This window comes from Amblyomma mixtum, chromosome 1 (genome assembly GCF_055824585.1).
Source record: "Amblyomma mixtum isolate Tamu chromosome 1, ASM5582458v1, whole genome shotgun sequence".
Classification (NCBI taxonomy): domain Eukaryota; kingdom Metazoa; phylum Arthropoda; class Arachnida; order Ixodida; family Ixodidae; genus Amblyomma; species Amblyomma mixtum.
Window position 1 is genome coordinate 323,830,687 of NC_143012.1, and position 24,178 is coordinate 323,854,864.

Genomic DNA, 24,178 nt, shown 5'->3' on the forward strand with positions numbered 1-24,178 from the left:
TTAATCTGTTGCCTGCCAATGTAAAGCTGTTCGTAAGAGGTGTTCAGCCTGCTAACAAAATGCAGGCATGCTTCCCTTAAACTAAAAAAAACCACTGATATGCATTTGGCATTCCATGCAATGTCTCAGTTGACATTCGTTTGTGAGCCCATATATTGATTGTATTACAGGCACCTGAATGGTGCTTCACATAAAATAAAACCAACATGCCATTTAATAAATAGCTTTGAAAACAAAATCATGCGTGCACAATTTCCAACAATGTCTTCATTATTACTAAATTCTTCCTGTAGAACAACCTACAAGCTACACACTGATTTAGTAAATCTAAGCGTAACGATGTCTCTTAGCAGTTACGCAGCTTTGTCTCTCTTCTTGAGGTTAGAGTTACTGTTCACAAAGATTAACGTTTCGACATCACTAAAAAGGTGTCATATCAATTTAGGTTGTAAAACACATTTTACTTTCACATAATGACCAAAACTTAATAAACTTCAGCAGGTTGTCCGAAGCAGATGCCGAGAAACAAGCAGAAAGGAGAGAAAGAGCGCCCCACGTACGTGGTAGAGTTAAAGATGCCCGGGAAGCTTTGACTGAGCGCACAGACATGCGAAGAAAACATGATCACATTATAAGCAGGGAAGTTAATGAGGTGAGAGCAGATGACATGCACAACAAGTCAGGGAATTAAAAAAGTGCTGACAGAGAACCTGCGAGCTAATTATTATTCCCCAAAGTAGGAAGAAAGCAATGCATCAGCAAGGAGCTCAGGTAGAAGGTTAATGCCACAGTCCAGACAAACAATACACTTTCATACATCTGAGTATTAGCATGAGCAAAAAGAGTGCACACATGGACAAAAAGGAGAAAAGCAAAGCAACGCACTCAATGAGAGGTCGCTTTCACAATGCACGATATACAAAAGGGAGCTGACAGCATTTGAAGTTCAAATCTTACATCCTACAAGGATGTGAAGCTTTGTATTCAAAGAATATCAAATTAGCAATTCAAAGTCCATTGATTCTGAGAATAAAATTTGTGCCCCTTTTAGATGTCGACATATGTGGGTAGACATCAGGACAAACCATCAAGGCCATCCAGACTGGCAAACCTCACAAGCATTGTGAAAGTGCCCTCAACCACTCTAAGTGCATGCAAATGGTATCAGGTCAGCCCGAAGTAGCAAATATGCACAATTTTCGGTCCCGCTACATCAGTTGTAAACATTAAAAAATTCTGTCTAAGCTCCCCATTTTCTTAGCTGCAGCACACTCCAGGCATGACATGGAACCATTGCACAGGTGCGCAGAAGTTTTCAAGAACATGACGAGTGTGTGACATGACACGACATGACGGAGGACGGGACTGGTGACTAGCGGCATGGCCAATCTGCAACAGGTGGGTTGGGGAACTCACATGGGAGCGCTTGTGATAGCAGCATTCCATTCGACCAATTTCCCACTGACATCCTTAAACCTGAGTCAACAAAAAAGCCAGACAAAAAAAAAATGTGTTTCCTCTCAAAATGAGTTTGCCTCTGCCACGACCACTGGGGGGGAAACCAGAAGGTCAACCAGAGTACACCCATATTTGTTATAAACATTCCAACTACACATGTTCTCTCGATGTTTAATGATGCTTCAAAATTTTCCTTTCTGGAAAACAACAACTAGTAAAATATTGTTTCAAATGGGTGCTTGGTTACACACATTAACCTGATACTCCCCGATTAAAGAAATCTTGGCAAGACTGAATACAGTGCATGACTTACGTTTGTGGCAACACAAACATAAAATAATGACATGAAGGTATCAGCAAACTAAGAAGCCTAGGCTCGCAACACACTAACCATTACATGCATAGGTAAACATTTGCTACGCTAGTGCTTAATGTATTTTCCAGCCCTAGCAACTCGAGCCCCATTTGCACAGTTTTCACTTCCTCACGAAATGATCCAGCTGGAAGAAAGCAGCTCCCCCATCCCCAAGTGACTGACCGTAAAAGGTAACTGCATTCTTAAATATGTGACCCGTTGTATACCACTGAACAAGTTTGGCCTACTGCTGGCCACAAATGTATGCTTTTTTGTACTTTTAGCTCGCATGCAGGAAAAGTTTCAAATTGACCTTTTATCAACATTATTCCAGTCTGGCATATTCTTTCAAATAAGTTATCACTACTTGCAATATAGAAACCTTGAGAACATTTTATTAATGTAAGCCTTCTGCGTACACTAAGGCTTTCAAGTGCATCGCATGCAAGCCACGCACCTTATTAACTCGGTGGGTATTATCTTCAAAGCAGTCTAGGTTTATGCATTTTTATAAAGAAATCACTGACCCACAAGCTTTATTCACAGTAATACATAACAAGATTTTACAACACAACTCTCCACAACCGCCCCACTAGTTCAGTTCTTCATTATCCTGCGTTGTCATCCACATTCAGGCAGATACACGAGCACAGCCATTTTAAAACTAAGCTCTGAATTTTAACTATGGAAATTAACAGCTGCTGTAGCACTGACTCAAAGAATGTAGCAGAAAGTTGTGCAAAGAGATTACTTTTAAACCAATACTTAAACAAAATTTTCAAAAACATTTGTACAACAGGTCAAGACCAGCTGTCTCCTGAAAACTGATAAAACTGCAATAATTTTTGGTCCAATGGGTTCAGATTATTCATTTATGTCTTGCACCACTCTTATGACTCCAGATCATCCAAACATTCCTCCAAACATGGAATTTTGCTTACACGACAAAAACTATTTATTCTAGGAGAAAATTTATTGCATCTTTGGCACCAAAATATCAAAAATAAAAATAAAATTTCGTACAAATCAATTAAAAAGAATTCACGACCAGGACCCCACATTATAGCAGTAAAGTGCCAGTACGTTCCTTCACTTTTCTGCTCAGACAGGAGCCCTTACACCTTGCAATGTAAAAGAACATTTCATGGTTCAGACACCTGTATACCCATCGTACACATTGGCATGTTGAAAACGTGCATAGTGGAAAGGAATGGAACAGGGACTGAAAGCACCCCAAGAGGGGGGGAGGGAGGTGAAATGGCAGCGGTCGTCCCTTACGCCGCAGTGTCCTGGATGTTCTTGATGCCCTGCTCCATGTCATCCTTGAGCTCCTTCCAGACGGTGATGCCCAGCTGGCGCTTCAGCTCTTGGGACTTGGCCACCTTGGTGGCCAGCACGGTCCGCAGGGACTGGATCTCCTCCTCCACCTGTGCACAGAGAGGAACGGTCGAATGTACGTGCACGGTGCGCACACAGCAGCTATGGCCTACTCCAGTAATGGCAACCCACCATGATCCACCTATGCATGCACACGGTCAAGGAACACAGAAGCCATGCCAACAGTCATGTGCCACAATACTAAGTGCCTGCCACATATTCTGGCAGTGTGACAACTCAGGCCACAAGAACCCTGCTTTTCTATAGCCGCACTACCAAAGTTTTTTGAAAAGCTCCTTTAAATTTTTGTCAATGCCCCGAGATCGGGTTGCAATATATCACAACACAGGCATGGTTCAGCTTCCTTAAAACAAGTGTGGCTCAATGAAGACCACGGATGTTGCAAATCTGATTAAAATATGGCGTTAAATGTACCAAGACCAGGTATATACTTATCTCAGCTCCTGTAAGTGCATCCTCAATAACTGGCTTCATTTAATTTTCCTCACAGACGTCCCGCTCCGCACACTATAAACAGCTGCAACTGCTCTAAAGCCATGAATCTCACCTGTGCCAGCTCGTCCCTCCATGCAGCCTCTTGGCGAGCCTTCTCCTCGGGGTCCATTCCAGAAAGGTCGTGCACTCCGCTGTCCGGGGTGGCGTCACTCACCTTCACGTCGGCACTCGCATCAAAGAAGTTCTCTGTCAAAAGAAGAAAGAGCCAATATAAAATGAAGCCATTAGTGGCCCTGTTTTATAATGGGCAAAGACAAAAGTTCTATACAGGCTGATAATCGCCTGCTTTCTACTTGCATGACAAGCAAACTGCCTCGTCGTCCTGTCATAGACAGCAAGTTAAACAACTGAACGCATTCCCCAAGGCATCTGCGCTATCTCTGAGCCAGTGGCCATTCACGAAAGGTTGCAGGAAAAGCAATCATAGCAACGCCATTGTCTGCTACTACTCCCTAGCAGTCGCAGTAGCAACAGCCACTCTACTTTTGTACCCTCTGAATGATGCGCAGACGTCTGCCGATGCAGTGGATTGAAACAGAAGCTCGACAAATCTCTGAAGAAACTGACTCAGCAAACTTGCTTTAGATGCGTCAAGCCATTTTTCGAGGTTATGTCGACAAAGTTGTGCTGACACTAGCCTGAGAGCAAACTGTATGCAGTAGACAAATTGCAATCTAGTTTTTGAAGTCAGTTCTGACACAGAGTTAACAGAACATTTAAAAAAAAAATTAAACATACTAAACAAACTAAAAACATCGTACACAATCGTGAAGAGATTCTCTCTGTCATGAAAAGAAGGAAAAGGATTAGGAAAAAAAAACAAGGGCCAATTCTGAGCGTGTAGCTCAAGGAAATAGAAGCATCTACCGCGGAGCCCAGTTCAACGCTACTGTGGCTGGGCAAACTGGGCACGCATCCAAAATCAAGTGGAGGCAGACGACCGAAAAGCCAGTGAGGTGACAGGCACGTGTGCGAGATCTGTCATGCTGCGATGAACCAGATGTCTGCAGACACAATGGCAGCCTGTACCACAACGTGCCAAGAAAACACGAGGAGGGCTTTACTTGACAACGCACAACTGCGCAGGAGGATGCGGTTGGCACGTTCGTATGCACTGCACTGCAGCCGATTGTCTTATCTGCCAATGCACGCATGGATGCTCTGTTTAAGCTACTTTTTAGCGTAAGGCCAATTGTGAAGTGCTGAAAAATAATGCCTGCTAGCAGATATGGGAAAAAGCACATAGCCTAGGCAATAAGCAGTGCACAATTATAAAATGCGGAAAAAAGAATGAATGGTCGGGAAGAAGCTTCAAAAACAATGCACCTGTAATGCAAAATATACATGTTTGGTACACATTGACTGCAAGCTCTAGCCTCTGTTGTGAAATGTGGCACATGTTAAACAGTGCACACCAGAACAGAACTGCACTAGCTTAATAAGGCGCAAAAACGACCCCGATGAGCCAGACAAAACAAAGGCGCACAAAGTGACCACGAGGCAGAAGCCGAGTGCCATGCCCATTCATTCATTCAGTCAAACAGCTGTTCGGGAAATGCACCAGCTGGAAGTTCCCCCCAAAAAAAGTGCCGTAGCCCAAGCGCTTAAACAAATATAACAGCGCGGTACGAAAAAATCGAGGCATAATTCGACGACCAAAGCACGGGGCAAAAATGCGCAAGAGGAGAGATAACGAACGAGAGCGCGCGCGCGCGGCCACCGAGCCGGATCATGAGGCGCAACAAGTACCACAAGTATCGCATCCGTCTTTGATACTTCGGAGCACTGCCTCGACACAACACAAACCCGGCAGCTGCTCAACTTCATGCTCCGGCAGCAGTTTCAATGCGCCCCTCACCGTGGTGCAACTCTTCGATCTCTTCGCCAGCGGCCAGTCTGAGGAGGCTGCGCCCTTCGTCGTCGAGCGTCGGGTCGGTGGCGCCCACCTGTCCCAGGTCCTGGCCCGAGTCGTAAGCGGGCGACTCCTCTTCGCCGGCCTTGCAGTCGGGCAGGTACGGGTCTTCCTCGTACGTCACGGCCCCGGCGCGGTCCATGCGAGCGCCGCTCGCTCCGAGACGACGACGCGCGCGCGCTCACCGGACGACGGCGGCGAGGACCAACCCGTTCCTCGGCGGCAGCGGCTACGCCAGTGGCCGCCGGTGCGTCCACTCGACGTGGCGGCGACCGGCTCGCGGGGCGCGCAACACGGAACGCGGTCACCGCGACGAGGAGGAAAGGCACGCCGACGGCATCGCAGAGCGAGCCGCGCCGCACACGACGTCGCCGTCTCTCGCCTCGGCGGCCGGACGGGCAGCAGCACCACGCCACACCACACCGGTCCAGCGGCCGCCGCCGCGTCACCCTTTCTCGCCGCCGCCGCCGGGTTCTTTCTTTCTTTCCCCATTGTTACGCTACCTGGTTGCTCTCGGCGGCACGGCCCTTCTTACCGGCGTGCTGCACGCCGAGTACGCCGTGTGTGACTCATGCGCGCGCCCTTGCTTTTCCCGCGCAGTTTTTATATTTTCTTTGTCCCTCTCCTTTGCTTTACTCCTCGTCGTCGAGCCCTTCTCAGGACGACAGCGGAGTACTGGCTGCCGCGTGGCTCGCTGTTCTGCCTGCTCCGCTTTTCTGTCCATTTCTCGCCCGTTCGTGTTCCGCTGCTCGCCTTTTTGCCGTCTCGGACGAGGAGGAGCGGCCGCGGCGGCCAATGCGGAGACGCAGCAGCAGAAGACGACTGCGCCTCTCCTCCCCCCTTTGCCCATCCGTCCATCCCGCGCGGCGCACAGCCCGTCAGCCAGGCCGGGTCAGCGCGGGCCTTTGAACCGTCGCGTCAACTTTTTCTTTTTTTACCCTCGCAACGCGGTCAGCCGCGAACTGCCAGTTTCTTGGGATCCGCGCGAAAACAAAAAGAAAAAAGAAGAGAGCGACCTGGCCGAGCATATGCAACACACTCGAAACGTGGCAATCGATCGCCCGCACAAAGAAAGCAGACCAGAGGCGACGCCTGAGCGGCCAGTTACGATGCGTAGCGCAGGTCTCAATCAGTGCGCCCTTAGCGCTAAACAGCGACCATGAACACCAGAACTATTCCGCAGAAAGATGGCACTCTGCGAATTTCTTTCCGAAAACACTTCTCGCGGTTTACGGATGCACACAGCTGTTGCCAGGTGTTCATATTCGTTATTTTCGTCTTTTCAAGACCACCGTCAACATCATCAACCAGTATTTTGTAAAATGGAACAGACTACAAACGTTTTAACGGATAAACTGTTGTGCCGGTGGAATATGAACAATATTATATGTCGTATTCCTGCTCGCCACACGCAGTAAAACGCACAAAATGCGCGCAACAATACTGACGGCAACGCACCCAAAAAGCGGCGTAGGAACAGGCGACCGCAGGTAAGAAAATACGAGGCGCCACATCTGAAAAGTGCTCCAGTAAACAATACAAAGAAGGATCCGATGGCTAATTCTAACACAAAAAATGTTCATAATTTATTATGCAAATACAGCGCCGCGAAGAATTTCACACGAATCCGCTCCCAAAACTGACGACCAGCAGGCTATACTAAGGATCTGAACACAAAGCACAGCGGCGGAGTCGCCGTTCGCCCGTGCAAGAATCGGCGGCGAAAAATATGAGTAGATTACATGACGAATGAAAACGGCCACACTGGAAGTTAGTCAATTATTCGTGCCGGGAGCTCCTCGCATCCACAATTTTCTTCTTTCGTTACGTACTGAGAATAAACTTAACCCACAACCTATCCCATGGTCACACGTAAAACTGAAAAACGGCCAGAAATCATCCAGGGGAACTGTGTCCTAGCGCGAAGTGGCAATAACGGACTCATGGTGCAAAAAACACCGCATTGATATTTCGACCGAGAGGGCCAATGCACGAATCGACAAGCTGTGGAGCTCCAAATTCAAATCGAATATAATGTGCGTGCGTGCGCGTGTGTGTGTGCGCGTGTGTGTGTGCGCGTGCGTGTGTGTGTGCGAGCGCGCGTCCTATTAGTTGGAAGCATGACTGAATAATCACACAGAAATAAAAAAAGGAAACTACAGGACGAACTTTACGCGATGACGGCAATAGTGCTTTCCAAGCCGTGGTATTCTCTTTCCCGTCGGTTATCAACTGAAAATATACGCTAAAAGACACCGAAAACCAGCAAAACCTGCCAGCATCGAAAATACGAAAGATAAGAGGAATTACTAGTTTCCAAATGTATATACGCAGGGACCTTCGTTTTTTTTTTTTATTTATTGCCTGACTTCGGCAAGAACCACAGTACACAAATACACTTACAGAGCGCAATGAGCAATAATTAACAACACTATCCGCCCGGGGGTGAGTGGCTTCATCATATTAGAACTCCTTAAGCGTCACCAAAGGCTCGACTCTTTCGAGCCACTCGGGAGCTTCAGGAGCAAGTTTCTGAACTTCAATATACTTATGCATGCACTCCCTAAAATAGATCCGTGCTGGCCGTGCATCAGGATCGCAATGATATCCTGCCATTCTGGAGCGCCAAATACAATGGAGGCCCATTAGCATAATGAGGTCGAATGGTGTCCCATCCTCACTCTCTACAGGCAAGTACCGAATACCATGAGCGTCGAGCGGAAATTCCTTTTTTAAAGTCCGTTGCAAGATGTCCCAAAAGTATACCCCCTCCCAACAGTGCAAAAAAACGTGGTCTATTGTTTCTGGTTGTTTACAAATTAAACAATGTGATCCCCAAGGTAGAAATAACTGCTTCCTTTCCAAGAATTCCTTTACTGGTAGTGTTCCGGTATGTAATTTAAAGAAAAAAGTTTTTGCACTTGGCGGCACCTGCATCGCCTTCACACGCTTAAGCACGTCGCGTCCCTGGCCTCCATTGTATAAGGCCCTGTACATAGGTTGTGGAAGAACTACATCGCACAAATCTTTATACAACTTCTTCCTGCTAACAGAAGATAAATATTCATACGAAAATCGAACAGACAGGAATCGAACACTCGCGACAACCTCTCTAAAGTAACCAAAAATACGTCCCGAGAAACTTGCGGTTGTGACAACAAAGTCCGGCAGTGCATTTCCGAGCCTTAATTGGCACACAGTGCGCAAAAACGGATCGCTTACATCACGCACAAAACAAAATCTGCTTACAATCTGCCGCAGAAATAAGTGTCCCAGACTCAGGCCGCCATCCTTCACCCGCCTAAACAAATTGGTCCGGCTACAGCGTTCCCAGTCCGCAGCCCACACAAAAACGGCAAAGATCCGGTGCAGTCTCTGTACGTTCATCCTTGCACAATGCAACACTTGCATCACGTACCACAGCCTAGACATAAAAAACAGATTGCACACTGTGGCCCTTGCAAAAATTGAAAGGTGTCGCCCTTTCCACCTTTTCACGCGTAGCTTGCGTCTGTGCTTTCCAGTACGAATCGCTATCGCGATAACCGTCCAGTGGAACGCCTAAGTACTTTACTGGGGTCATCACCCAGGACACGTTTGCAAAATTGCCGGGCTTCGTTGGCCATTCTCCGTGCCAAAGCCCCAGGGACTTTGACCAATTCACTTTACTACCGGTGATCTTGGTGAATTCTTTTACGCATGCCACGGCCTCGGTTATACCTTCCCGATTCACTGTGAACACCGCGACATCATCCGCATAAGCCAGCAGCTTAACTTCTGCTGCCTGTAGCTGGAATCCTCGAATTTTTTCACTTTCCATGATATTCAAACACAACGCTTCAATGTAAATGCAGAATAGAAGAGGGCTGAGGGGACAACCCTGGCGCACAAGTGAAACCCGATTTTACGGCACCATTTCGGTAGCTGCAGCGCTGCTTCCGCAAACGATAGCTGTTTCCACGCGCTAACAGTCTAAACAAAGCGCGCGCACCACTCGAGAGGCGCGAGATAAAAAGGGCCTCTAGACAGAGGCGCGCTGATATCGACAGTTGCGGCAAGCAATTCTGTAAACAACGACAACGCCCAGAGAGCACTGCACGGCGTACAACCAATTAAACAAACTAATCATGACAGCTAAGAAAGTTCGCTAAGTAAAAGCAGAGTTACTGGGTAGGTCAGCCGCATACTTCTAATGTTGTCGCAAGCTATGCAAACGCTCGAAGTTGACATGCTGTACCGGGCAAGAAAAAGGAAAAAAAAAATTCTACTTTCATTCTATTCCTTTTTACTCCCCTTGGTATTCGTCATCAACTCAAGCGACAACAGGCACCCGTACGCTAGTCGGCATTGTGAATTACATACATGTGAAACAGAAATCGAAGGAAAAGATTTGTACATCAATGATGCCACGCTTCAAACTGAACACTTCTCCTTAGAGCGCTGTCGCCTTTTGCCTGCTTGACAATCGCACTACGAAGCAACAAGATTCGCGCACCTTTCGACTGAAAAATTGACACGAAAATCCTCCCCACCCTCCCCATACGTGTAAAGCAGCAGTTAGTGGAAACAAGACGAAATGAAGTAACACTCGGCACAAGTTAACAGCAGGTTGCAGTAATATTAAGGCGAAAGCCTTTAATGTCTCGTCGTTGTAAGCAGCAGTTGTCGACAGAGAATGTCACGCTTTTCAGTTGGTCGAAATGGTCGTGAAGTCACAGTGCGCCAATTTCAAACGGGCCAATTGTACTTTGGCTAGTAACCATGCAACCAATTGAAGGGACCATATAGTGATGCTCCAAGTGGGACTGAGCTTAGTTAATTGCTTAATTACCCAATTAGCCTAATTAACTTCTCTAGTCAGGCCATATAAATAAATAAAACCTAGTAAGAAATTGGTCGAGCTCGGGAATCGAACCCTGGTCTTCGGAGTGCGAGACGAGCATGCTATCCACTCCGCCATGCCAGCTCGATGGTTTGGAATGAACAAAGGCACGTCTAGTGAATACGGTGTCTTCGCTCACTGCCATCCTCCTCCCTTCCCTTCCGGCGAGGTTTAGGTGTCCACCGAGATATGAGAAATACATTTCCTTTCCTCAAAAACCAATTTACCGCCGAGCGAGGCGTAGAACCGAATGGGCGATGGCGTTCTATGGCCTCCCTGGCAGCGTTGCAAGACGCTCTCGCGTTCCACTAGAGGCGAAGCTTAACATCTTAAAGGGACACTGAGGAGAGCACTATTAATATTTTTTTTATAGTAAAATCCGATAGTTCGGCATGTCATGGCTTGGTTGCCACTTGGCCGGCAGCGAAAGATGCATTTATTTCTAAGAAATTTGGATTCGAAGTTGAAAAAGTTTTTCCCGCCGCTGTGATTCAAACTTGGGATTCGTCTATGACGACAGAGGACTAAGAGACGTGAAACATGACGTGTACATGACGTAACGCAGACTCCGTGATTTCTGGCTGCCAGCAGTGCGGCCTAGCAGCAGCCGAAAAGAAAGCTACCGCCGGCCGCACGTTGAAGGCATCTATCGGCTATTGCGGCCGTCGCTACAGTCGCTTCGATTACGTTTGCACTGGCGTTTTGCCAGCGTTACGATGCATCTCGTTCTCGAAGTCGTCAACGAAGTTCTCGCAAATAGACACCTTTAGCATACCGTGTACCTTGTTACCGCTAGCGGAATACCGGGAGCCCGCCTACCGCCGGAAAACAGGCGCTGATTTGTCCCGATGCTTCAGGAGCGCGCGTAGCAGCCGGGCACGTGGCGCCATCTGGCGACGTCAAGGAGATTTGCGCATGCATTGGCTGCGCCTCAGTGATGCATGGTTTCTCGGTTCCTGGTGTTGCTAGAACCATTCGTTCTAGCAACACTGTTTTGTTCTATGATCTCATCACGCTTGTACTTGCGAGTTTGGCCTGTGGCGGCGATACCTGTATTTTGGTTCTTGCTCTTTTCTACGTTACAAGAGCTTTGTTGCCAGTATGAGTGGCGTTTTTGTAATCAGGAGCTGGTATTCTGTCGATACAAGCCAACTTCAATTTCTCCTCAGTGTCCCTTTAACCACACATCAGTGACCACACATTAGGTCAAAAAAGTGCACCCCCCCCCCCCCCCCCCTCTGAATTTTGACGGGTGTCCACCGAGATATGTGAGACAGTTACTGCGTAATTTTCTTTCCTCAAATACAATTTTCATTTTCTTCATTACGGGCCATCTTCGTCTTTCTTTCTTCCTCCGTTCCTCTACGGTGCGGTTCAGGGGTGGTATTCTCCCGGTGTCGCCTTTTGCGACATGTCGCATTCGCTCTTCGCTGATTGGCTCGAGCCGCGGTGACGGCGGCGTGACGACACGGACCCGCCTTCCTGCTACGTCATCGTGGCGTCGCCCCAATTTACTACGCTTAGTCGAACAACGGAATGCGCTGAAGCGATTCGCGCGGGCGACGGGCTACCGTAAGCATACGAACGCAATCGGCAGTTGCGGCTTTTGCGCCCTTGGCGTGAAAACATGGCGACGTCCTTTCAAACGAGAGCCGCCCGCTTCAGCCAATTCAGCAGTCCTTGCGATTCCAGTCGGCATGTTTACCGGCAACTACTGGTGTTGTTACTTTTCGCTATGACTAACCTTGCTTCGACGATAAAGTTTAAGCTGCAATTCAGCCTAGTTTTTGAGATACGCTCTCGATTCTGAAGCGCGCAAGCCTAATGGGACCTCCAACTACACTGCTACCGTCTGCAACTGCCCGAAACGCAGCCGAAGCCTAGCACAACCGTCCGGAACGAAAGAAAAATAGATTTGGAGCTTTTTCGCGGTGTTTTATAGACTTAAATGAAGTAATGCGAGTTTATATTAAATTTGCAAATGTTTTTTTGAACATTAGACGTCATGTGATGGCAAATATTCTTGCTATAAAAGATACGAAACTACTGCTGCTAGTGAATCAGCAGTGGTAAATTGTCGCTTCTCGGAGTGAATGAATGCACCGCAGACGAAAGTGCCGGCGGCTTTTTCCGTTTCTTCGAGCATCTGTAAGCACTTTTTTAGGCCCCGCCTATATGCGACATGTCGCAAAAGGCGACACCGGCAGAATACCACCCCAGGTGACCACCGAGATGACAGAGATTTACTGCGCCATTTCCTTTCCTCAAAATCTCTGCCTCTCCCGTAACCGAGAGTAGAGTAAGCATGAAATGTTTACGGGCCTAATGTCATCTCGGTGGACACCCGAACCGCACCGTACAGGAAGGGAGGAACGCCACCACCCGTTCAGCGCGATGCCTTGCCATTTGAACGCAAGGTTTTTTGAAAGGAAATGGCGCAGTAATTCTCTGCCATCTCGGTGGGCACCCGAACCGCACCGTAAAGGAAGGGAGGAACGCCACCACCCGTTCGGCGCGATGCCTTGCCCTTTGAACGCAGCGCTTCTCCCCCGGATCACGTATGGCAACGAAGTGTAACATGGCATTTATGTGCTTTTTGCACGCGTTATTAGAAATCGGAAATTATAATTCCGTGCATTATCAAACCCACAGCTCCACTGATATCTTGATAAACATTGAGAAGGCACTGGCAGCAGTTATTTTTTGTCTCGTTTGGAGACCAACCGGCGCTTGCATGCCGGTCGCGTAGGAGGGCTTAGAGAGTCTCGTTAAGTCTCGTACGGTGCCCGGATGTTCTCGTTTTAGAGCCCGGATGACTGGAATTCAGTGCCCGGATGACTGGAATTCAGTGCCCGGATGACTGGAATTCAGTGCCCGGATGAGTGGATTTCAGTGCCCGGATGAGTGGATTTCAGTGCCCGGATGAGTGGATTTCAGTGCCCGGATGAGTGGATTTCAGTGCCCGGATGATGGCTCTAGGTCTCGGCGTGACGTCACCACACTGCCGACAACGGGAGCTAAAAGCATTTCATGCTTAAAAACCGTTGCGTTGAAACGGCAAGGCATCGCGCCGAACAGGTGGTGGCGTTCCGTGGACTCCCTGGCAGCGCTACAACACGCTGTCGCGTTCCACTCCTAAAGGCGAAGCTTAAGCTTAATTAGCAGTTAATTATTATTCAGGCATTAATCAGTAATTAACCATTAATTAGTGATTTGTCATCACTTAGTACTCAATTGCATGTGACGCCACCAGTGAAGCACTGAAAGTGGTGCGGAAAACGCTTTCGCCTCTACGCACTTTAGACAGTCAAAGTGCCCCCTGAAATTTTCATTCAACTCAACGTCACGCTGAAAAAAAAATATAAGTTCGTTGAATGGAATAGTACCTCTCAAATTTGTGCTTTTCAAAGTATTTCATTCGCTACGTGCGAAAAAAAAACTAACAAAAGCATCTTGCGGGATCGATACATTCCACCAGTCTCTCTACAAATGCAAATTAAATTTCCTTGCACTCCCCGCTTGAAAATTACAACAGATCGCCACTCAACCATAGCCAATAACTGACCACGCACATGACGGCGACTGGCATTACTGCTTCGATCGTACCTAACACATCATCCAGCTGTCATGTTTACCGTGTCCTGCAACGTCTGGAGCAGCGGACAATTTTTATTTTTTTTTTTCAGACGCCGAGGAGCAGAATTTTCGGCTTGTGTACGCAACTGTACCCCAGGCGCCACTAACCCTGACTCGCAGACGACTGCAACGCAGCAGCGCGTCCAGGAAGCCGAAGAACGTCGAGAGATAAACCGAAGCATGCACACAAAAAAAATCTAGATGCCGGAAAGAGCCCGAAGCGCTACTGCTGCAGTGCGATGTCACGTACCGGTGTACTACGTGGGCTTCTCAAAATAGCACGATCGTTGACGGATATTGCACGTCAATGGTCTCACGACCCGTCGTCACATGTTTCTTAGAACGTCTTGTTCATATGAAGTCCTCACATCACTTAAAAATTGCCAGCTATTAGATTAATTAGGCAATGCATTACGCTGACTCTGTTAATACCCACTCCACAAACTGACATGCGCGAATCGCAAATGTCGTGAATCACGGGCTTAACTGGTTGCCATATTTCCAGCCACTGTCAATAACAAACGGCGAGTTACCAGTAATTTGAAGATTAACAGCGGCGCCACACATACAAAAAAAAAAAAAAAATCTGACCACCGCGGTTTACCATGCATTTGAAAGCAGTCCCCAAAGCCGGAACTCGATTGAAGCCCTTATCGACGTCTGTCGTTGCCGCACAGTTACGTTTCCGGTCGCAATTGAAACCAAGGCACGTGATGAATATGTCGAAACTCGTACATGCCGGCCGCGGCGGCGGAATTTCTTTGGAGGAGAAATTCTAGAGGCCCGTGTACTGTGCGATGTCAGTGCAGGTTAAAACACCCCAGGTGGTCGGAAGTTTCCAGAGCCCTTCACTACGGCGTCTCTCATAGCCTTGGTCGCTTTGGGACGTTAAATCCCATAAACCAAAACCAAACCACCAAACCGAAACTCGTACGAACCGGACTGATAGGTTCCGGCGCACTGGAACTGCCCTTGCGCAGCAACGGTTCCAAGCTGCTCGTACAACCACCATGCAACAAAAGCTCGTACTACACATCAGGGACAGCGGACAAGCCTGACGTTCGAGCAAGGCGACGAAGCGTCGATATAGCAGAGCAACTGGCGACGCGGGAGCAGGTCGACCTTGAAAGTTATACCCGTTACCCAGGAAACGCGAGCCGGGCTAACGGTGCCGGCGCACGTAACAGGCAGCCACAAGGTCTGCCCCGCGCTGACCTTGCACGGCACTGAGATCTCGGCATCAGGAACACCCATCATGCAGAACTGGAGCGCGCACGGCATTTCCAGAAACCGCTTCAGCACACAATGCAGAGTGACGGGCAAAAAGCGTCCCAAGAAGCACCCCCATTAGTAAAAAAAAAAAAGGCACTCGCGGCGCTGCCAACGTAAGAATCAAGATCAACCACGGGAGAAAAGAAACAAATGCATAAAAAAAAGCATTCCCTTCAAGAGCGGCGCAACAAGTAGAGGTACAGGGTCGTCCACTCTTAGTTAGAACGCGCTAGCGCATGGCCGCACTCTTCAGAGGGCCACCGCGTGCGACACAGTCGCTCATCGCACCAAAGCGGCGCAGAAGGTGTACCTGGGACGTGGTGCTTCGCGTCATCTGCCATGCCCTTCGCTTCGATGCGCAGCCGTTTTGGACGCAGTGACCCTCCAAAGAGCACGGCCATGCGCTAGCGCATTCTAACTAAGAGTGGACGACCCTGTACCTTGACCCGCAGAGTAAGGGGGACAGACAGGAAGCGTGGCACACAGAGTGGACATCGCAAGAATGTGCGAACCGGAGAGAAGCAATGATTCGCGCAGTAAGTAGTGAGCACGTTTTGCCAATGTGATACCGGCACGGGGGCCACCATAATAAGGGCTCCCTGGGCGCTGCCATATTGTTCACCGGGCTGTCGTGAGCACCTCGCACTAGCACGGTGGAGGCGGCGGCGGACCCGGTTTCCGACAGTCCAGAGAGGAGGCGTTTCGACAACTCCCTCGCATACGTTCCATGATTTACTGTTTTCAGGTGGACAGTACTGTAGCGTGACTAACATTACTAGGAAAACAACAGAACAAGAAACCACCAACCTAAATAAACTTGCGTGCGCATAACATTCAAATACTGCTACTCCTTAATCGATAACAAAGTCCAGGGCACGCCAAGCCGTTCACTATCAAGTGATAGTGAGGCGATAGAGGCAAAGCGCCACTATCATCTTCAATTTTGCTCGTTTTAGCACTTTAATCCAGCGCAAAGAGCGACACGCCACCGCGATTCGTTGCCTCGAGGCGAAAGGTACGACAGCGCGCCTGCCACTGCGCAGTTGGCTCTGCGCGACGCTAAAACTTCCTCGTCGCAAGAAAAGAACCAAAAAGCAAGCAAACTCCGCTCTTCCCCTTTCCCATTTTCCTACCTCGCCTGCCACGTCTGTCCACCGCGCTGCACATTCTAATAATAGCTTACCAAACAGCCCAAAACCTTCAAAATTAGTCTCGGGAAAGTAAGCGAATCGTCTTCACCTGAATCGCTACCCACGCGCCTGGCTAAATAGTATTTCCCTTCCCTATCAGTTCAGAGCCTGAACAAAGCTGGCAAATGTGGACCTAAGCACAACGAAAGGAAATTCAAAACACGGATCACCGTTGCAATCGCTTCACTTCGGAGAACTACCACAATTTCAACTTACTGTCGGGGACAAAAGTCTCCAGGACGCGTCATCAGGAACGGAAGCTGATAGCTCTGTGATTAGCCGCGGACTATGATCTGTGCTAGTGACAGCAGGTCATCGCTAACAAACATGGTAGCTATTAGCCAAAATCGCTTGTCGCGTGTCCTGGAGAATTTTGTCCCCCATGCGTTCAAACAGCAGTCGACCGCGAGCCAGATAAGTTGACGCACGAGCGCAGCTGTGCGAGTGAAAGTCTTTCGGGTTGGAGCCCAAATCAAACAAAAAACAGAAAAGAATGAGTTGCTCAGTGTACGTTCCAATCGAGTGTGTCACGCCTTAACGGCCCGGAGCAGTGAAAAAGCAAACGATACCCGGCCCCACTGCACCGACCGGCAGGACAATGGAAAAATAGAGCGGCAAAGAAAGCACGATGGCGTTTGCGAACAAAGTAAAGACACGTACGGAAGCGATACACCAGTTACACAATCCTTACGGTACGGCTTTCCCGCACGGCCCCAACGCCAAAATGGCGGTGCGACGCAGCCATCAAGCGGAACTTTGAGCAGTGCTCGCGCGATTTTCGTGCGTGACCTACACTTCACTTGCCCGTTCACCGAAAAGGAAAATTGCCGCACAGAAGCTACGCTTCAAGGCTGCGCGTTTAAACCTGTGCGGTGAAGCGAACTTTAGAACTGCCAAGCTATTCCTTGGCATTCGGACGAGACATTGCGAGGTGCGACTGGCTTTTTAAATTTGCTTTTGTAGGGAATAGCAGCGAGAAGCCAAGTTTCGACGCTAACTGTGCAGCACTCGCAATCTTGTGCTTCAGACAGCTTGTCCCATCGCATGTTGCGCGCGCCAGAGGTAATGCAGCGCACATAATGCTGACGAAAGCCACGCTGGGAGAAATAAAGCCTTCGCTCAAAGGGCATTTAAGCTACCGGCGCCGAGCTCGTCTGGCCCGCACTCATGCATCTGCTATCGACTGCAAATGTCTGGCACATTTCCCGTGGATACGGTACAAAACGGGCACTCCATATCAGTGAACCCAGCTTGCAACTGGGTGTTGCGCAGTTTCAAACGGTAACGGTATGACGGATGGCACCGGTCACACAGCAGTTCCGAAGTGAAAAACAAAACCTTTCAAAGCAGTGACTTGTCTCGCAGAAGGCAAAGATGCGGCGGCGGATTGCGTCATCAATGGACGTTGGTTTCAACCAACAAACGATGCCGAGCACAGAGGCCACCACTTGGCGCATAAGAATAGGTGGTTTGCACGTGACGTCACGGGCGCCATGATGTATCACCGGCATTGCTTATACGGTCCCGATCAAAGCAGGTGGCTACAAGCAGATTAGAAAACCACGCAGGTTTTCGCAGCTCTGCATGGTATCCAACATGGCTGCCACTCTGACGTTGCTGCAAGCAATCTATGAGAATCCTAGTTCTACTTGCGGCTTCGGCGCACGGAAGGTTGTCCCCCTTCGGAGTAGTGCACTGCACGGGCTCGGGCCGGCCCGAAAGCCCGGGCCCGGCCCGGCCCGCGGGCCGGGACATGATTTGTTTTGCCGGGCCTGGGCCGGGCCCGGGCCTGAAATTGCGGGCCCGGGCCGGGCTCGGGCTTAAAGCTGCGGACCCGAGTCAGGCTTGGGTCCGTACAGAAACGGCTGGTGTCCAACTATTCACTCACTATTGCACAGTGAAGTACACAACTGCGGCATTGGAGCAGCGACACAGATGAGCTATGGGCCATGGTACGCGCTGAGAAAAAAGCTAAGCTTTATTCATTGACTTATCTATTTCCTTATTTCCACGCCGCGGTGGCTTAGTGGTCAAGGCGCTTGATTACTGGGCCGGGGAACCACGGTTTGCTCCTAACCTCGGCGGCCTAATTTCTATTTAGGCGGCAAGCATGGCAGCCATGTATTTTGTAGTATCATTGCTCGTTGAAGAAATTCAGGTGGTGGAAATGATACGGAGCCCTCTGCTTCGGTGTCTCTCACAGCCTGACTCCCCTTGAGCCCTTAAGCACCAAAAACATAGCTTTTATTTTATAGCTTTATTTTTCTCATGTGGTAAAATTCAAAAACTAAAGCGCGTTTGGTTTTCTTTTTGATCAACTGACCGGAACGTCTCGTAAATGAAATAGCCACAAAATCTCGTGAGAGTTTGTAAATCTCCTCTCATAAGTCTATTCCTCCTCGCTTCTTCATCCTCATTGTCATGACAAGTGTTATCATGCGCTTCGCGCGTTATCTTCTGCTCCACCAATAAGAGTAAAATTCAATCGGTCTTAATTGGCAATTGATCGTTCGTCATCCCAAAACATACCTATACACTATTAAAATACATTCGGGAAGAGCGTATTAGTTTAGGACGCTTACAGTCTTCAAAACACACACCGTGAAATACTCAAGCCTTTGAGCTTTTTGTTTCTGCTGAAAGGCGACCAGTACGGCTATGAGTTCAACCTCTGAGATCGCGTTCACTAAAAAAATGTCATCCCACTGCTTGCTAGGCAGCTTTAATGTTTGTACGTCCGGGCGGCAAAATATAACTGATTAAAATCATGGGGGAATACAAAGTAGTCTACTGCGCGCGTATGCAGCTCTTTTTGTTTGGCTCTCCGAACTCCCCGAGTTTATCATTGCGCACTTACACGAGATCACTGTCCAAAAGACGAGCCTGCCGAGCACAACTCTTAATCACTTCCTTCTGGGTTAAAAAGAACCAATTTTCTGCAAGCGAAACTGTGGTTTCAGAACCTTTGTCGGCCAGTTTCTTATGGGTCCAGTAGCAGTCTGCTGGCTCAGAGTGAGCGGTATACCTCAAGCGTTACTGTGAAACGGGCCGGGCCGGGCCCGGGCTGGGCTTCACTCTGGGATTCACGGGCCGGGCCGGGCTCGCTACAGCGATAATTTAGCGGGCCTGGGCCGGGCCCGGGCTTGAAGCCGCGGGCCTGGGCCGGGCTCGGGCTTCAGGTCTCGGGCCCGGGCTTGGGCTTCAGACTGAGGCCCGTGCAGTGCTCTACTTCGGAGTACTACACGCAAGCCCACATCCGTGCACCGCTCACCAGTTATGGGTGGCGGAAGGGGGATCGACACTTAACAAAAAAAAAACACCCAAATGGGAGTAAATGACTCTTCCTCTAAGCACACCCAAAAGGTTTTATTTACTCCATATAAATGGAGTATTTTATTTACTCCCTTATATAAGGGAGGTATTTGGGAGTACAAGGGAGTAAATTTTTTACCACCCACAGAAATGGAGCCCAAAAATGACGTCATGTTTGTTTATCCTCATTCAGGCTCACTTTAACAGCAGTGACAGCGGCAGAAACGGGCAGTAGCTGCGAGGGCCGCTGGCAACCCAACTTGGGAAACTGCGCTGCCCTAATGTGACCCCGCGTCACGCATTCTTTTCGCCGTCTGCAATCCTAGCGGCGGCGTATAGGCGGCAGGAGTCGTCTGCTTTTGCTGTACGAGCTCGTTTGGTTGGCCATGTTCGCAGATAAAGGAATGTAACATTATAAACAATAGTTCAAAACTGAAAAGGAGACGTCGGGTTGTTTTCACGGTGATGTACCGCGCTATATTTGACTAAAAACCAGAGCAGAAAAGTCGCAAATTAGAACACCCCTGATGGTAGTTTGGAGTGGCAGTGTTTGCTTTCATATTCACTTCATTAAAGGTGCACTGAAGAAGAATCTGAACTCGTCTTTTTGCCGCGGGAACTCGATCTACACGTTCCGAGCATTCTTAGAAACCTCGAATTATTGCCCTGTGCGACTGATTTCCCTAATTTAAACCGGATTAACGTCCGGCTCCCGCCTTTTCTTTTTTTAATTCCCCGCAGACGGCGGGAGGAGTCGACCAACGCAGAGTGTGCCTTTCAGGCAGTCGCGTGGCGGCTTTGCTTTCGCTTTTATTTTGTTTTTTAGGTTTGCGTGAATAAATAGATCTAGTCAGAGACTAGCTGCATATTAGGCCCACGGAAATAAAAATACGCGTGGACTCTTCGCTTTCGCCGATCACCACGTATCACTCCGCCGATGGCAGAGCGGCAAGCCGCCACGAGACTGGCTGAAAGGTTGGCTGACTCCTCCCACCGTCTGCGGGGAATTAAAAAAAAAAGGCAGAAGCCTGGAGGTTTAATCGGATTTAAATTAGGGAAGTCGGCCGCACAGGACAAAAATACGAACTTTCTAAGAACGCTCGGAACGTGTAGATCGAGTTCCAGCGGTAAAAATTCGAGTTCAGATTCCTCTTCAGTGCACTTTTAAGGCTTGGCTTTTCAATATGTATGAGAAACTATGTTCTATCACAGTTCCATGTTCATAGAACGCACTATAATCTGCTGCAACACACCGCGAGAACCACACTGAAAAAGCCTGTGAGAATTAGGCCTAAGCGGGGGCTGTAACGGGGTGGCGACACTAACAAAGGAGGGTCAGGTATGGTTAGAGCACTGGAGGCTTCGCAGGAGCAGTTCAATTATGTTGCTTACTGTAGCGGAAAACGGCAACAAGCCGATATCCTGTACCGCGGTAGGCGTCCGTGAAGAAGCAAAGACAGCAGAGATCCGGCGACGATGGTAACCAAGGGGTCGTTACTCACCGCCACTCACCGTTACGACTGACCAGAAACAGACGAGACGCCAGACGGCGGGGCGGATTGCGCAAAATGGTGTTCTTTTTACTCCATTGAGGACTTGGGGTGCATTGAGACCAAGATACTCCACTTCAAAACGGGAGTTGTAAAGAGGAGAATCCTCCTTTATGCCTCATTACTGAGTGCAGGGAGTAAAATAGGTCATTTAACACATTTTTACTCCATATTGATGGAGTAAATGTTTCCGCATATGGAGTTTAAAGGTGGACGCCAACCATTTAAACTCCCTTTTGGGTTGATCCTCGTTTACAGTGTAGCAGTGTCTCTGCCGAACCTCTTTTTCCTTCCGCATATATTCGTTCCCCCAGTAGAGGGCGAGGTCACAGAGCTCGGTCCCTTTCCCCATACGCACTCCTATGCGCGCAATAAGCACTCCGAAAAATGTACCTCCATCCATGCAATTTTAACGATCGAATCATTCTTTTTTTTTATTCGAAAAGCAAGCAAATCTGGCATTTTAGACAACCTGTCTGGGCTAAAGCCTGCGCTCAAAATGCAGAAACGCTGGTTTAAACAAGAACTGGTAGTACGTTAAACAGCTAATACTGACGAAAACAATACCTGCAATTATCCCTGGCACCACACTGAGGCTAAACTACGTTACTCGACTCATGGAGCAGAGTTGATATTTTTTTCTTTTTATCATCACTTCTCAGGTTCCTACAAGGAACTGAAAAGAAAAAAATTACCAGGCTGAACAGCAACTGGTCCCGCGCATTTCGAACGCCAATCTGCAAATAACATTTATTTTTCTGCCTCGGTAAAGTACTTCCGTCAGCAGCTGCTTGACATATGATGTAGTATATTTAAGTTAATTCAGTAGGGCTTTTTCCTACCCTTTTATTTAACTCGACAGCGTAAACGGCCACGTCGTCGTTAGCACTGAGCGAAAAACCTCCAGAGAAGCAACCTAGGTGGCAGGCCTGCCACCTAGGTCACGTGACCTTGTGACGTCACCACAACCAACCCACAAGCTGTCTACCATGGCAGGTGCCAGCTAAATTAATGACTGGTCCCAAGAGGTTGCTCGGGATGAGCAACCTGGGTCTCACAAACCCCACTGGAGGCAGTGCCTGCCATTGTAGGGCAGTGGCGTATAGCTTAACCTGTGCGCCAGGACTCCCATGAATCTATGCATGTAGAGTTAATGGGTATTAGCGCTATCTCGTCATACCCTTACGGAGGAGCTTACGTGTACCCTGCAATTTTTTTCTCAACTTCTTGTGTTTCTCAGTTGTGTGGGTTTCTAAGTGAACACAGGCCACCACCCACCGCGGGTTCGAGCTTCGCGCGAGCCAAGGGCCCCGATCAGCCGTCACCACACACACACTGGGACACCGCTGCAGCGCACTCAACCTCCGCTGGGAGGAGAGCGATTCGCCGCAAAGAAATAAGCCTCCAAGTTCACAAAGGAGACGTTTATTCACGTCGTCCTTCAGCAGGTACACACGCACTCAATCGTCACCCCGTCCCGGGGGCGCGCGAGGAGCAAGGCTCCGCTGCGCGCACGAAGCGACTCGAGCAATGTGCGCCGCTAGCACGCCGCTGCAGGAGAATGTCCCCGCGGCAGTGCTGTGATCTCTCTCTCGTGTCGACCGTTGGGCCGGTTGCGAGAGAGAGTGGGCATTCAACGCAAGGTACGCCTGTCAGAGGTCGCTGGACCCCGCTGGACAGGCTCGAGCCGCTGCAGGTCAGAGGACACGTGCGGGCGAGCTCGAGTAAGCACTGGTCCGAACGGCAAAGGCCGGCACGGACAAACAGTAACGTACGCACCTTACGCTGTCTCGGAGGGATCTCTCTCTCTGGGCCCCGCTCGGACGGTCGCGCGGCGCGCGGCCGCCCAAAGCGGGGTCCCGAATTCCCGCCAAAAGGCGCCAATGGCAAAGGCCCTTGGGGAGCCGGGGCGGAGCTGTGGCTAAATGACAGTGATTAGTCACCCAGCCGCCTCTCCACCGCCTGAGGCGGGAGCAAGGGAAAGAGGAGAAACAACGCGGGCGGCCGGCACAGCCGCGCAAAGGCGACGGCGGAAAGCCAGATTCCCACAGTTGTTAACACTGAGCTTTCGCTTTATGGGGCGACACAGTTTCAGAGAAGGGAGAGCGTGACAGTTTATGGTTTTGTTGTGGTTTAACGTCGCGACTCAGGCTATGACAGACGCCGTAATTGGAGGGCTCTGGAAATTTCGACCACCTCGGTTTTTTTAACATGCACCGACATCGCACAGTATACGGGCCTCTAGAATTTCGCCTCCATCGAAATTTCACCGCCGCGGTCGGGATCGAACAAGCGTCTTCCGGGTCAGCAGCCGAGCGCCATAACCAACGAGCCACCGCGGCGGCGGAGACCTTGATAAGGATCTAATTAGCGTTTGTCTGCCGTCGGCGGCATGGGAGCAGCTGGGAACTCGGGGTTAAGTCGACGCGACAGCTGCACACGACCCCTGTTCAACTGTTTCAACATTTTTCTCTCATCGCTATTTTCCTACACGCAGAAGCTCAATTTATTTGGCAAAGGACGAGTGAAGAGCAACTTCGAAACATTTTCCAAATTCAGAGGTAATTCCGGGTAGCCGGCTAGTAGACCCCGACTCCCCATTGCTTCCCCTTCCGGTCACCGGCGTTAGCAAAAACTTAGCAAGGGGAAGTTCTCTGCTTTTATGTACTGCCGGCCTCCTGATTCTAGCCTCGGGGGAGAGGGTCAGTGTACTAAAAA

General features: G+C 49.3%; 1 protein-coding gene across 6 annotated transcripts in view; it reads right to left on the reverse strand.

Moving 5' to 3' along the window:
- Positions 1–24,178, reverse strand: part of LOC149372756 (tumor protein D54) — a 42,074-nt gene that overhangs the window by 13,870 nt on the left and 4,026 nt on the right. Inside the window, exons 1-5 of one of the 6 annotated variants that reach the window (XM_089567298.1) lie at positions 5,565–6,072; positions 3,759–3,892; positions 3,092–3,240; positions 1,417–1,476; positions 561–593 (exon numbers count right to left, since the gene is read on the reverse strand). In XM_089567298.1, the coding sequence (XP_089423424.1) occupies positions 561–593; positions 1,417–1,476; positions 3,092–3,240; positions 3,759–3,892; positions 5,565–5,760 (572 nt within the window). In that variant the 5' untranslated portion in view covers positions 5,761–6,072. Of the gene's footprint in view, positions 1–560; positions 594–1,416; positions 1,477–3,091; positions 3,241–3,758; positions 3,893–5,564; positions 6,075–24,178 lie in introns of those variants that run through there. The other 5 variants (XM_089567302.1, XM_089567303.1, XM_089567300.1 and 2 more) reach the window with 5 other exon arrangements.